At 46.3% G+C, this 14,369-nt stretch overlaps 1 protein-coding gene across 7 annotated transcripts in view; it reads right to left on the bottom strand.

Moving 5' to 3' along the window:
* Limch1 (LIM and calponin homology domains 1) overlaps positions 1–11,124 on the bottom strand; it is a 329,430-nt gene extending 318,306 nt beyond the window's left edge. For 2 of the 7 annotated variants that reach the window (XM_087187518.1, XM_087187519.1), the window contains exon 1: positions 10,854–11,044. In XM_087187518.1, the coding sequence (XP_087043644.1) occupies positions 10,854–10,949 (96 nt within the window). In that variant the 5' untranslated portion in view covers positions 10,950–11,044. Of the gene's footprint in view, positions 1–10,853 lie in introns of all 7 variants that reach the window. The other 5 variants (XM_021262418.2, XM_087187511.1, XM_087187515.1 and 2 more) reach the window with 5 other exon arrangements.
* Between the last annotated feature and the right edge of the window lie 3,245 nt (positions 11,125–14,369).

Genomic DNA, 14,369 nt, shown 5'->3' with positions numbered 1-14,369 from the left:
ATTAACATGTTATTAAATCCATTGATATGTTATACTATCCATAGTATATATATGAAGAAATTAGTTAGCATTCTATTCAGATAACTGTCTGCCTTTTTCAAAAAATTCTTAGTTTGTTATCAAGCCACTCTAACATTTTTTAAAAGCTGCTATTTTGCAATTCAAACTAAAATGAATCCCACAGATACAAGGAATAAGAAAGGGTTAAAGGACCCTGGATGGACTTTTTAAAAATTAACATACCAAAAAGTGATTTGATTCATTCAATCATAATTCTACACCCTGTAGAACCAGTCATGTGCTGGGTTGGGCACTTGACATTCAGTGATATCTCTAAAAGTGACACTTTTCTAGTATTATAAAATATTAATAAAATAAACTAACAGCACCTTTCTTGTAACCACTCTCAAATTATAATCCTAGCTTCCCTCCAAAAATTAGCCATGGTTCTGAGGTTTTTAATTATTTTCTTTTCTGTAGTAGTATGTTTCCCCATCATTGCATTTTAATTAAAATGTTAGTGATTGTTGGTGGCCTTCTCAGGGTCTCACTTCCCCCATTCCTCCAACAAAAGCATCCAGATTTTCCTTTAGGGAATTCACCACTGCTCTAGGTAGCAGCAGGTAGCAGCCAGGACCTTTAAACTCCATGGTTTTAGTGTATCAGCCTGCACAGAACCTAACAGTGCCAGCAGGCACAACACTAAAACCACACCTTGTTCTTCCCCTTGCTAATAATCACTTCAGGTCTAGGTCCAATACCCAGAACCATCTGAATCCAGAGAAGTCAGGGCCCAGTCAAGCGGAAAGAGATTGGGGAAGGAGGGGGTAAAGAAAAAAGAGCAAAAACAGCCCACCCATTGGCTCCAAGTCACTCCGCTCCTGTAACAGCTTTTCCTTAGCGTCCTAACCACTCCCCTGACATTTATCTTTTAAAGAACACTGAAAGGCCTCCAGCTGCAGAGAATGTGCAAGGGAGCCAGATAGGTGGAACTGTCTCCTAGCAACCAAGGGTGCTGGGCACATAGACGATGCTCAATAAACAGCATCTTAGATGGGGAAGCAGAGGGGCAGGTCAGTGGCTACATCAGACAGTTGGCTGGGATCAGGATTTTCTCAGAAGCTTTCTTTTTGCTTTTACAGGATTCCAAACAGTAACTCTGGAAAGTTATCTCCTCCAGTGATACACACACACACAACACAACATAGCAGTCACCAACCCAAGCTCTGGAACCAGACTGTCTGGGTTCCAATCTCACTCTGACACTTACTAGCTGTAGGGTGTCAGGCAAATCAGTTAATCCATGCTTCAGTTTTCCCATCTGTAAAACAGCCACAAAAGAATGCTTACTTGAAAAGCACCTTACTTGACAGGCTATGCCAGGTGCTGTACATTTATTATGTCTTTCACTCAGGCACCTATGAGTGGCATATGAGAGGTGTTCGAGAAATTGTGCTAGCTATTATTATTACCATTATTATCATCGTCATCATTATTATTTATTCTGGCACTTTATCACTTTATGTTATCACATTTCATCAACTCTTGCACCATGAATGAATCAGGCTTCCACTTCTCACTGACCCCTCCTATTTATGACATCCTGCAAAGTCCTTCTGGAAATAGGTGGTAACCACATCTGTTGGCTGATGACAACATTCAGTTCCAGAAGCAAATTTTTTTCACTTTCCGTAGGAAAGGCAAAGAGGACGCTCTTTCTCAGTGCTACCACTGAGTCATAGAAGCTAATGGTCATAGACATGGATGTTTACTGATACCAGCTACTGGTTCTTAGTTTTTGTGGAGATTTTTTTTTCCTTTAAAAGTATCTACCTATAACCAATGCCCTGGGTTGAATCCCCAGCACTACAGAAATTTTAAAAATTTAAAATAAATAAACAAACAATACCTACATGCTAAGAACTCCCACAAGTGACAACTATCATAAGCATTCTTCAGTGCATTTTCGGTATAGATTCCCTGGACTTGGGCATACGCTAAGCTTTCTCTCCAACTAAGAAGTGGGAATAAGCTAGACTTCTACAAGTGAGCAAACGAGCACTGACTGCTATGAGATAAGAGCGACAAGGTGAGAGTCCCAAGACAGAATGCCAAGTGCAGGTTTATTTTTAAAGAAAAGATGTTTGCTCTCCAGTCCTGCAGCAAGTCCAAGTTCAACGAGCCCCACCCCTGCCAGGTGGGGGTAGATCCTTAAATAATTCCTTCAACTGATACCACTTACCAAAGGGCCAACAGTGAAATCACTTTCCAAGTGTCCAATCACTAACTGTCTCCAGGCAACTACTGGGTGGACTGCTTTTTTTAATCACTCTTTTAAAACAAAACACTTTGCTTCCTGTCAGGGCAGCAACAGTGTCTATTTTCTCTGCCACAGCAGAGACTGGGTGCCAATCAGGCAATTGTAGCTGGGCGCAGCTCCACAGACTCACCAAGCAATCTTGTGGCCGGCGGCTCTGGCAGGGGGCAGACTGTAAAATGAGGGAGACCCAGGACGAAGACCAGGACCCTGTTCTCGGCCACAGGAGCTCTGGGCTTATCAAAGGAGGCAGATCCCACACAACAAAACATCTACTACGTGAACTAGGACAACTTTTCTCAGAGAGTTGAACGCTCAAGGTCAGGAGTGACAGAGGAGAGAAGGAAAGTGGGCTTAGAGGAATCAGGGGACATGCTGCTCAGGCAGTCAAATTTAAGGTCTGTCTTGAAAGGGTTTGTCCCTGAGAAGTGGGGAAGATGCATTCCAGGGTGGTCCTATCTCAGCAGTCGTTAAGTGCACTTTCTGCTACCTGGGGAAAAGACCCTTCTCCAGGATCTCCCCTGAAACCAGGAGAGGTGCAGCAAAATGGAAGAATTTCCCAGAAGGCATCTCACTAGGGACGGCTGCTTCATTTTCCATTCTTCCATTTGTTTCCTGGAAAGGAGATGTGATTAGGGACTATTTGGCAACCAGATTAGACCGTGAAGAAAGTTCACGATCTATGGGGCTCCCAAATGCTACCTTCCTTTAAGTTTATAAAGATGCTTATTTAGTCAGGCATACTGGCACACACCAGTTATCCCAGCTACTCAGGGATAAGTCAGGATGATCACAGGTTTGAGGCCAGTCTGGGTAATTTAGCCCGTAACCCTTCAATGCGTTGTGTTCCATTTTTGGAACGTCCATAACAATGGAACACAGTACAATCTTTCTCTTCAAATTCTTGTTCCTTGACTTTTTCTAGGTAACATATTTGAATTTCATGCAAAAATTCAAAAAATTGCAATCCTTGGCATAAATGGGTTAAAATGGGCTGAAGGTGTAGCCTGGTGCCCTCTGGGTTCAACCAAAATCCCCAGTTCTGAGAAGAAAAAAAAAAATCTCATTTCAGAGAAATTAAGGGCACATTTCCAAACCAGAGGACCAAAAATCTCATGAAAGTACTCTGCTCAGCCACCAAAAATGTGCAGTTCTCTTGCAGCCCTTTCTTACATCAGAGTGAAAGGCAGCCTCCACAGCCTCCACTGCCTCCACTTTGCTCAAGAATTTTAATTCGAGAGTCTAGGCTCAAGCATCATCTCAAAGTCCTCTCTGCCATTTCTCCTGGAGGAGACCTTTATTTGTATGTTGGGTGTCAAAGGCTCAGTGGGTCGTCATGTAAACTACACTGAGTGGCCTGCAAGGATAGTCAAGGATTTCTGATTCAGCTCCCCTGCCACCCCACGCACATGCCTTCAACACACCCAGAAAGCTTTAAGAGTATTTCCACCTGACCTTATTCAAAGCATAATCATAATAAAAGCATGTATTGCATACACACTCCAGCCCTTTTCTCAATAAGTTAGCATCAATCTAATTCTCCTGCTTAGAACCCTGCAGTGGCCTTGGCTTAAATATTACTTTCATTAAGAATTCCTATCTCCTAGGGTACTTTTCTCTTAGGACCCCCACGTAGCCCATCCCATTCTTTGTCTTTATAATATATACCCTACCTTGTAATTATGCAATTTATTGCTTAATCTCACTCCTTTTGCACTGCATTATACATTGCATGAGGGCAGGAACTATGTCTGTTTTATTCATCGTCTAACTCTGGTTCCTAGCACTATGCCTGACATAATGTCAGATTTCACTAAACATTTTGAGGAAAAGAATTTTTAATGCACTTTCACCTATTAATGCTTATTTCAATCACCATCTAAAATGAGGCAACCTTGCATCCCAAGTCCTTGCTCTCATGTTTTAAACTATTTGAGTTTTCATTCAACTTCAATTAGAATAAAATATAGAATTAAAATGATCATTTGAAATATCATGTTAGAAATGTTTCTTAGGGAAGGAAAAATAGCAATGTATTCATCACAATAAATATAACTTCAGTTCCTCAATTGGTACAGACCCACTTGGTGAACCCAAGTTGATTAAAAAAAAATTAGGCTAGAGATTGTTTTTTAAAGTTTGGGTCATAGAAATAAAATAAAGCCATAAGCTCTTCTGCCCTTGGCCTTTACTGAAAAAGCAAGTGCAAGTATATTCTTACATGCCCTCCGAATGGACTATGTAGGGATAGACAGATAAATAGACAGACAGACAGACAACAGACAAGGGACACCCCTACTTCTAAAGCTGACCAGGATGCTGAGCTGCTACGCATGGCAGTGGCACAGAGTATCCACTGCAAGCTGATTGAAGGGCAGTAGAAACACAGAGCTCTCCCGGCCCAACCAAGGCTCCTTCTTAGGGGCTCAGCACAGATACAAGGATACGTTTTGCCAGCTGTATAAAGTTTGTAGGAAATAGTGTCAGGCAAGGTATTCTCTAGGTACATGCAATATAACCAAGTCACCTTGCTTTTTCCCTGATGCCAACAATAATTCCCTGGGACCCGATGGCTATCCCACTAGGGTTAGCTGCATGAGATCAGTTCTTTAGAAGTGTTTTTTTCAAAACTGCAAACATGGAATTTTCCCACAGCAGACCTGAATCACATGACATCATTCTCCTTGCAAAGAGAGATATAACAACTCATGTCCAGGCAGAAGTCTTTCCAATATCCTGTCATTCTTTTTCTGAGAACTAACATTTTTAAACATTAAGTCTGAAAGCAGCAAGCAAAGGGGAGGAGCCTGATTCTCCTTGCCTGTGGAGCTCATAGCATCGCCTCCTACAGAACAGTGAGGCGAGCTGTCCATGTGAGAAGACTCTGGGTCCTGCAGCTGACAGAGACAAACTAATGGGGTATGTATGGGTGGGTCTCGTGAGCCACAGTTTCTGTATCCACACCCTGCTCCCACAGCTGGAGCTGCAGAGCAGAGGAGACCTCTGCAGTGTCTTAAAACAAGCTCAGTCCTTAGAGGCTACACAGGGCCTCAAATGTAGGAAGCAATGTAAGGGATCAGATAACAACAGCTGTAGAGTCAAGGAGGCTGGGTTCAAATCCTGACACTAATAAAGACTTAGCCAGTAAGTGATACTGGACAAGTTTTCTAACTCCCAGAAGCCCCAATTTCCTCTACCAAAAATTTTGCTCTGACATTTACTTAAAACCTTGGATAAGATACTTAATCTCTCAGAACCTCCATTCCCCCATCTTCATGGGGATAATGATAGTGTTTGCTTTTGAGGATTAATGTGTGTAAAGACTCCATCCAATGCTGATATTTAGTAAGTACTCAGCAGCAGCACCATTACCATTATTATCATTGCTATGTTATCCCCTATCCATGACACTTCTAGGTATCAGAATGGTCTAAAGCAAAAAGAGAAGCTGCCGGGCCAATTTTCCATACTCCTAGAGATGCCTCGTTCTACCTCGCACTGACTGTCACTTGGGGAATCAAGGCCAGATGTGAGCATCATGGCCCCAGTGTCATCCATCAATGAGTGCAGGGGAAAGTTTCAGAAGCTGGGAACACACGCTTGTCCTTCTTAGTGGCCAGTGCTCAGTCTGCCCACTTAGAGCTTGCTTGATGCAATCGGTTTCCAGGGAGATGCTGGGGCAAGAAGGGCCAGCTCCACCTCCCATACCGCTTCCTCTCTCCCCTAATCTGTGGGACTTCACTGTTCTCCTACCATGTGACAGCATTGTGTCATGGCAGCACTTGTATACAAACAAGCCAGACTGTTTCAATGTCATTGTGGGAAAAAGGCTGCTTGCTCTAATTTACATTTCTATTCAGATCACTACTTTCTTGATCTAGCCAGAAAGGTTTTTTTTCCTCTTCCTCATCTCTCCCATGCAGAGCTGGAGGACCATTTGCAAAGTTAAATCTTTGTTGTAATTTTAAAGAGTGTTGTGGCACATGCCTATAATCCCAGAACTCAGGAAGCTGAGGCAGGATGATCATAAATTCAAGGCCAGCCTGGGCGACACAGCAAGACCCTGTCTCAAAAAAAAACAAAAAAAAAAAAAACGGCTCCATCCTATGGAGGTGAAGAATTAGGATGACTATATAACTGACACATTGTGTCCTATGTTACTGACCACCAAATGCTAGTTCATCTCAAAGACCACTCATAAAGTTTCCCAGCTACCAAGCAATACAATGTCAGAATTAAGGTAGTCTCAGTGCTTTTAACCTTCAGAATCAGGTTAAACTAAAAAATTCTCTATGGACACAGGGAAATGAACCAAAATGATGAACTGAACTCTTCCAGCCCTAGTTCCCACTTCTGTGCAATATGGATTAGGTCACAAATAAGACTATATTCATCACCAAGCCTCGTGGGCACAATATGATTAAAGTTAAAGGAGTCCAGGAACCTCTCCAATTGAGAAGTAAAGCTGAGTTGGGTTGAAATTTCCAGCCCCTCCCTAAAGGCTTGGCAACTTGTTCCAAATCACAACTGCAATCACGTTGAAGGGACATCTGTTCCTCCAGAAAGGGCTTGGCACTGAAGAGAAGAACCACAGATTAGAACTGATTAATATTGTCATGGGTGGAGAGACTGAGGGGAGGTGGAGCCAGGAAAGTTAGAATCATCTACCTACTAACAAACAACTGTAACTCAGAAAAGAAGGGAGGAAGGAGGAAGGAAAATCAATGGAGGAATTACTCCTTTTCCTAGCAGAATTTGACATATTTTCAGGGAACAAAACACTGCTACATTTGAGATGAATATCTGGACACTATTTGCACAATAATTTAATATTGGTTGTCTACAAGAAGAAAGGCATTGGGCACTGAGCTTGGAACTTAGTAATGAAAACTATATAATAAACTTCAATGTCCGACATACTATTGGAGGAAACTTTCCTAAACCTTGATGAACTAGTGGAATCATCTTATGAGGAGATATTACAGGTTTTCCTCTGGTCCCCAAATCACTTTACTGCAAATTAGAGTGATATGTAGCATCTACTTCTAGTTCAAATATCCAGAGTTAGTAGGAGGAGATAGGCTGGGGGTGTATCTCAGTGCAACAGCAAATAGATCATAGGCTCCATCGGATGAAAGATTAAATGAATGAATGTGAAATAACAGGACAAATCTACTGGTAATTGGATTACATTTTCTACCCTGGAAATTTAGGATTCTAAAGAATTTCTTTCAAAATTAAGCTTAGTTGTTATTAACAACAAGAACAACAGTTGTAATAACAGTGGTAGTAATATTGATAGTAGTAAGAATAATAGCAATAATATTAGTGGTAATAATAATACCAACATCGTTTATACAGTGCTTCCTAAGTACTTGGCACTATTCCAAGCATTTTAAATATATTAACAACCTAAATCCGCACAGCACTCCTGTGAGGTAGGTGAGCTATTATCAATATCCTGTTTTACAGGTATTTTCAACAACATCACTTTGTTATTTTTGTTGTTAACAACTAGGGCTATCTTTCAAAGAAAATACTTGGAGCCATAAGAACAGGAAAAGCAGCCTGCCCAAGGCTGCTCAAACCCAGGGCTCAAACCTAAGATGCCAAATTCCAAAGATGGACCTCTTAGCCACCATGCTGCACTTAACTGGCCCTTGATCAGGAGAACTTTCTAGCAAAGGATTGTGGAAGGAAGATATCCATGCCCCTGTCTGCTCATAGCCAATCATACTTAAAATTTGCAGTTTTCTTACCCACAGGAAGACACTGCAGCCTGCTCTTACAGCTATTAAGTCACTGGAAGTGTTACCCACTTGTCCCCATATGGTCAATGGCCACTACAGCTTTCACCTTTGCCAGCAAAGGCCAGAGTTGGGGGTGGGATAAGGTAGGAGCCTGTTCCCAGGCCACATTTCCTGCCCTGTAACACACTCCTCAAATTGCCAAGGCTGCAGGCTGAGAAATTCCTCCCTAAGAAGTTATGTCCTACAGCTTTTTCCTTGAGGCTTTAAGAATGAAGAGTTTCTTGCCAACCCTTGACTCAAGGAAGACCAGGTATTGAGGAAGAAAGACAAGTGGCAAAGTTTGTTTATTAACCTGCTGCACACAAGGGAGCATTTTTCCGAAAGGGTGAAATTCCTGACTACTCAGAAAAGGAAAAAAAAGCCTGTGGGAAATTTAATCAACAACTGAACAAAAGTGAAAAACAAAGCCCTACCAATGAGGATGCTGCCAAAAACAATAGGCAGCCTGACGGAGATGCAATTGTCTCCAAATAAGAATCCCCAAGGAACTCAGCTCACACCAAGTACTACATTATTGCTATATTAGCCAAGGAAACTTTGTTCACAGGGCAACTGCGTGCAAAACCACCCGTTACTACCCTTGGCTTCCCCGGGTTTGCAGACAAGGCATTTACATTTCAAGAGGAACCTCTGGGAAGGAAGGGGAAGGTCTCTATCTTTCCCTGGCACAAATACCTTTTTTATATAGCCTGGGGGAGGGCAGGGGAACTCTCCTTTCCATGAAATCAAACTCCAAAACTGAAAGGAGATAGGCCACTTCAATAATGCACACACAGCGCGCCTGGCTGCCCGGCCCTACAGCCACGCAAGCGCTATTAGGGTATTCCACAATCTTCAATTGGTATAACCCAAAGTATCAAGAATAATATCAAATTGTCTTTAGGGCCCTAAAGGGGCTCTACTTTCTTAAGGAGCCTCTTCTTTCTTTCCTTAAACCTCATATGAAAAGCTGATGCTCTGTACTGCATTGCGTTTAACCTGAAATATACTAACACTTGAAAAACAGACCCAAACTAGGGGATGTTTTGTCTCTTGATCTAGGTGAGAGCTGTAGGAAAATACATCTGCTGAAATTCATGGAAGTGCATGCTTTAGATTTGTGCGCTTTCCTGTATGTAATTTATAACACGATACACTTTTTAAAGCTGAGTATGCCAAGGTTACTCACAATTAAGGAAACTGGGGACCAATCACTTGCCCTCATGAACAGTAAGACTATTCTGCTCTTATATCCTCCTTCACCCCCTCTCACATCCAAAAATCTCTCCTGAAAATTTTCAAGTTCAAGAACCTGCAGAAGTACAGTCGCCTGACTCTCCAACAGGCCAGTGAGTGCCACAGTCTCCTGGGCAGCCTGTGAGCCTAAGTATGCAGCACCTGTCATGCTCTGAGCCTGCTGGCCACGTATCAAACACAAAAAGGCAACGCTGTGTTCTCCTCTGGTGGTGAGCTATCAAATGAGAGACATGCCTGGGCTTTTAGCAGTAGAGGGCCGAGTTCATTCTTCTGATTCTTCAACTCTACTTTTAAACAGGTCCTTTTAAATAGGCACAGTACTCCTAAACTGAGGAACACTGCTTTACATAGAGCGGGTTAACCACGAAAGGTGCAGGCCTGTGGCTGGAGCCCTTTGGGGCACTCACGAGCCTGGTTTGTAACGTGTACTCGGTGACCGCCGGCCACATCTGAGATCTGCCTTGCCCGGGGTGGGGTGGGTGTCACCAAGTGCCAGCCCCGACTAAGAAGCCCCATCGTCGCTGGTCAGGACTTAGTGGCATATGTCCTCCTTTCTCACTGATCAGGCGAAGAGGGCCACAGTCACTTTCTGCCAAGCCCAACAAAGTCTGCTCTTGAAAACAGGGGCTCCTTGCATGGGTCACAGGGGGTCGCCTTCCCCCTCCCATCCTCAGAGCGTCCTGACCCCCACAACAGGTCATTTCAGAAGGCCAGGGCTACCGAGCTCATCTTCAGATAGTCATCGTGAATCAAGATCAGCCAGCGAGCGCTTCCTGTACTGAGCCAGAGCTCCAGTGATTTCCCTGGCCTGCCACTGAGGCATTTAAGAGTGAAATACGTAACTGGGCTGGGCACCCTGCCCCTCGGAACCCACCCTTCGTCTCCGGGATGAGGCGAGGGCTGCTGCTCATGGCTAGGCAGCGTTTATGCACTCGCAGGTGGGTCCTGCAGGCTATCCCCACCCTGAGCGCTTCGACAGCCTCACACCTGAGCCGGTGCCAGCACTACAGCAGGAGGACCCAGCGGCTGTGCACCTCGGTGGAGACACCGGCAGCTCCGCTCCGGAAGGGCAGGGAGGGAGGCCGGGAGGCGGAATGTGGGACAGCCCGAAATGCGGCGCCCGCAAGGACTCGGGAGCTCGCGCTTCCTGCGCCTTTGCAGCGCTCTACTCTCACTGCGCTTCCCTTGGCAGAGCCCGGTAGCGATGCAAAGTGAGATTTGCGGGGCGGGCGAGCCACAGGGATGAAGGAGCAGGGACTCGCTTCCTGCCCCCAGGCAGGAGCACGGCCACACTGCAGTGTCCTCCATCAGCGACCACCCTCTCGGAACCTCAAGCCAGAATGCCAGGAGATCACAGCTCGTCCGAGGCCCTGGTTGGTGACCCGTAGCAGCTGGCAAAGGCGGAGAGGGGCGGGGGGACCTGCGGACTGCACGAGGGGGAGTCGCTCCGGGCGCCCCTGCAAGGCCTCCCGCCAGCCACCGGCACCTACCTCGATCCACTTCTGCGCCTCGGAGAAGGCGGGCTCGGGGGGCGGGTCGGGCTGCAGGGGCTGCAGAGCTTCCAGACCGAGCGCGGGACAAGCCATTTGCGAAGCCGCGCGTCCACTCGAGCGCTGGGCCGCCGCCGCCGGGATGAGCACAGCCGCCGCGGCCGCCGCAGGAGCGCGCTGCCCGCCCCTTCCCGCGCGCCGCGGTCCCCTCACCGCTCCCCACCCCGCGGGCGCAGTCTCGGAGCTGAGCCGCGCGCACGGCCGGAGGGAGGACGCTGCGGCCGCTGTCCCCAGCGCCGCCCGGGCCGGCTGCGCCGCGAGTGCCCAGCGGGAGCGAGCGCGGAGGCGCCGGGACCTCCCTCTCCCCCCCCCTTCTCCGCCCCTCCCTCCCCCGGGGGTGGGGAACTCGGCTACCGACTAAAAATAACCTGGCGCGGGGTGTCTCCCTCGCGGCTCGCCCGGGACCGGGACCCGGAGAGGGACGCGGCCGGCCACCCCGCACGGCCCCGCGCCAGGCCAGCAGCCGAGAGGCGGAACGACCGAGCCGCACCTGGCGACGCGCGCGGGCCGGTCACGGGTCCAGGGAGCCCACGCTGCGGCAGCGGGGCACGCGGGCACCTGACGTTCCTCCCGCCGAGGATTGGGGGCCGCAAGTGTTCGGGCATCTGGTCTTTCTGTAAGGAAGGAAAAAAGAAACAGTCCCGCAGGCTACCCGGTTTGATTATTCAACCAGTATTTATTAGAGACCTACTGTGCGCTGGCCACGGAGCAGGGCGCTGGGGACCTGCACATGGGGGTGGGGGGGTCAACTCTGTCTTTGCCCTAAGGGTGTTCACATGGTGGGAGGAAGGGCGCAAGGACAATAAACATGCAAATCGAAAGACTTCACAGTAGAGCTCCGTACCTGTTAAAAGAGAGGTCAGGGCTTAGGAAGCGAAAGAGCTGTTGCATTCTGTTAATCCCACCCCCGCTTTCTCCTGGAGGTTCCCCTGTGCCTGGTTGTGCCCCTGGGAAGTAGGCAGGAGGGCAGAGCGCCGGAGGGAGAGAAGAGGGGTGTTATCCCCCAGCCCACTCGGCCAGGGCTGCAGGTGTCGGGGCCCACTCTCCTGGGGACCCCGGAAGGTGGCCGTCTGCTCTCGCCCCATCCGACCCCCGAGCCGGGGATGGTAGAAGCCGACCCATTCCGTTTGGTTTCCAGACCCCGCCTGCTCCCTCCCAACAGTCCCTTAAACCCTTCCTCGGCCACCCTCCTTGAGCTGCCTTGTGATTTGCCTAAGAGCACAACTGATGATAGCGGAAGGTTTTCCTGAGATGGCAGGATAGGGTGACATAAATGGGAGCGATGTTAGGGTACAACAAAGGGGGAAACACTGGGTGCCCGGGCTGTTGCAGGGTGGGGAGGAAGGTATTAGGGGACAGGCAGGCCTCATCCAGGTTGGGGGCTGCAGGCTTGCTGCAGTGTAGACTTGTTGCTTGGATATCCACGGAGTGCCACTAGGGAGCTCCGGGCTGACCGAACCGAAAGGTACACCTCCTGAGAACGGCTATGGACAAGAGGTGTCTAAGGGTGAGGGGAGGTCTACGGGTTCCTGATCAGCTAAATCTCTGTTCCTGTTTATGGTTTAGGGTTGGTCCAATTTACTGCTGTAATGGGGGGTGGAGATGTGGAGGGACAAGAAAGAAAAAGCAGGCCTGAAATTGCAGCATTACCTTCTAGGGAGACTGATAGGCTTTAGCTTATTACCTTGAAAACACTTCCAGTGCACTTGTGCGGTGCCAGGTATGGTCCTCAGTGTGTGACAAATAATGGACCGACCCAATCCTTGTTCCAGCCCTGAAAGATAGGACTCTCCTCCCTTGAAATAAGCCACGGGACTTGGAGTGGTGTGAGGCAGCCTATAGGAGGGAAGCTGGCACTCAGCCTGGACAACCAGCACCATGTCTGCTCCCAACACACACCCAGCTTGCCCAGGCCAGTCTTAACAGTCTTGTCCAGGCCATGGCTTTTACAATTTGTGCCTCCCTTTCCTCGTCTCAAATGAGGTTGAAATGACCACCCCACAGAAGCCTGGGGAGAAGCAAACACAATGACTGACCCTGCAAGCCTACCATCCCTTCCACCCTGCTGACCAAAACAATAGGGGAGGGACATATAGGCAAAGAGGAGACAAAGAAGGCAAGCAGAGGGAAAGGGCTAATGAAATCCAAGTCCAAAGATGACCTTGACATCGCAAAGAAACACGGTGAAGTAAATACAGTAGCACACAAAATGGCTCCAGTACACTGACATGAGCTGCTGTTGAGCCACACCATGTGGGGTAGCAGGAAGGGAAGCCAGAGGTCCTAGGTGGCACACCTGAATCCATCTGAAAATGGCTGCTACCATTGAGTCTACTGTACCTTCAAATATCTGGCATTGAAATTGGTTTCATTGGCATTGAAATGGGTTTTTTGCTTTCAATAAAAATATTTTAGATCATTTAAGATTTGTAATCATAAACCTCAGTAACATGGGAACGAATTAGCACAAAGAATCAACAACTGGGATCTCATCTTATTAAAAAGCTGCAGTACAAGAGAAACCACCAACAGAGCTAAGAGACGACCTACAATGTGGGGAAAAAATTTAGTAGCTGTACCTTAGACAAAGGACCACTATCTAGAATATATAAAGAACTGAAAGAAATCAGACCCCCCAAATTCAAAGACCCAATTCAAAAATGGGCATCTGAAATGAACAGACATTTCTCAGACAAAGAAGTAAAAGCAGCAAATAAATATATGAAAAAATGTTCAACATCACTGGTCATTCAAGAAATGCTGATGAAAACAACACTGAGATTCCACCTCACCCCAGAAAGAATGGCTGCTATCAAGAAATCAACCAATAACAAATGCTGAGGGTTTTTGCATCTATGTCCATTAAGGAGATTGGCCTGTAGTTCTCTTTTTGGGTTGGGTCTTTCCCTGGTTTTGGAATCAAAGTAACACTTGCTTCCAGGAATGAATTTGGAAGTATTACTTCCCTTTCAATTTCCTTGATGAGTTTAAAGAGTAATGGTGTTAGTTCTTCTTTAAATGTCTTGTAAGATTCAGCAGTGAAGCCATCCGGACCTGGGCTTTTCTTTGTTGGTAAATATTTTATTACATTTTCAATTTCACTCATTGTAATTGGGATGTTTAGAATTTCTATATCTTCTTCATTTAACTTTGGCAATTCGTATGTATCTAGGAATCTGCCCATTTCTTCTATGTTTTCCATTTTATTGGAGTAGAGGTTCTGGAAGTAGGTATTGATGATCCCCTGGATTTCTGTTGGATCTGTTGTGACTTCACCTTTTTCATTCTTAATTGCATGTATTTGTGCCTTTTCTTTCCTTTTTTTGATAAGGTTGGCTAAAGGTTTATCGATTTTATTTATTCTTTCAAAAAACCAACACTTTGATTCATTGGTTTTTTGTATTATTCTTTTAGTCTCCACTGCATTGATTTCTGCCATGATCTTCATAATTTCCT

This window comes from Heterocephalus glaber, unplaced genomic scaffold (assembly GCF_053883595.1).
Source record: "Heterocephalus glaber isolate CG9 unplaced genomic scaffold, H.glaber_assembly_v1.0 deba00001509, whole genome shotgun sequence".
NCBI lineage: Eukaryota > Metazoa > Chordata > Mammalia > Rodentia > Bathyergidae > Heterocephalus > Heterocephalus glaber.
This window is presented reverse-complemented; position numbering and strand designations above follow the sequence as displayed.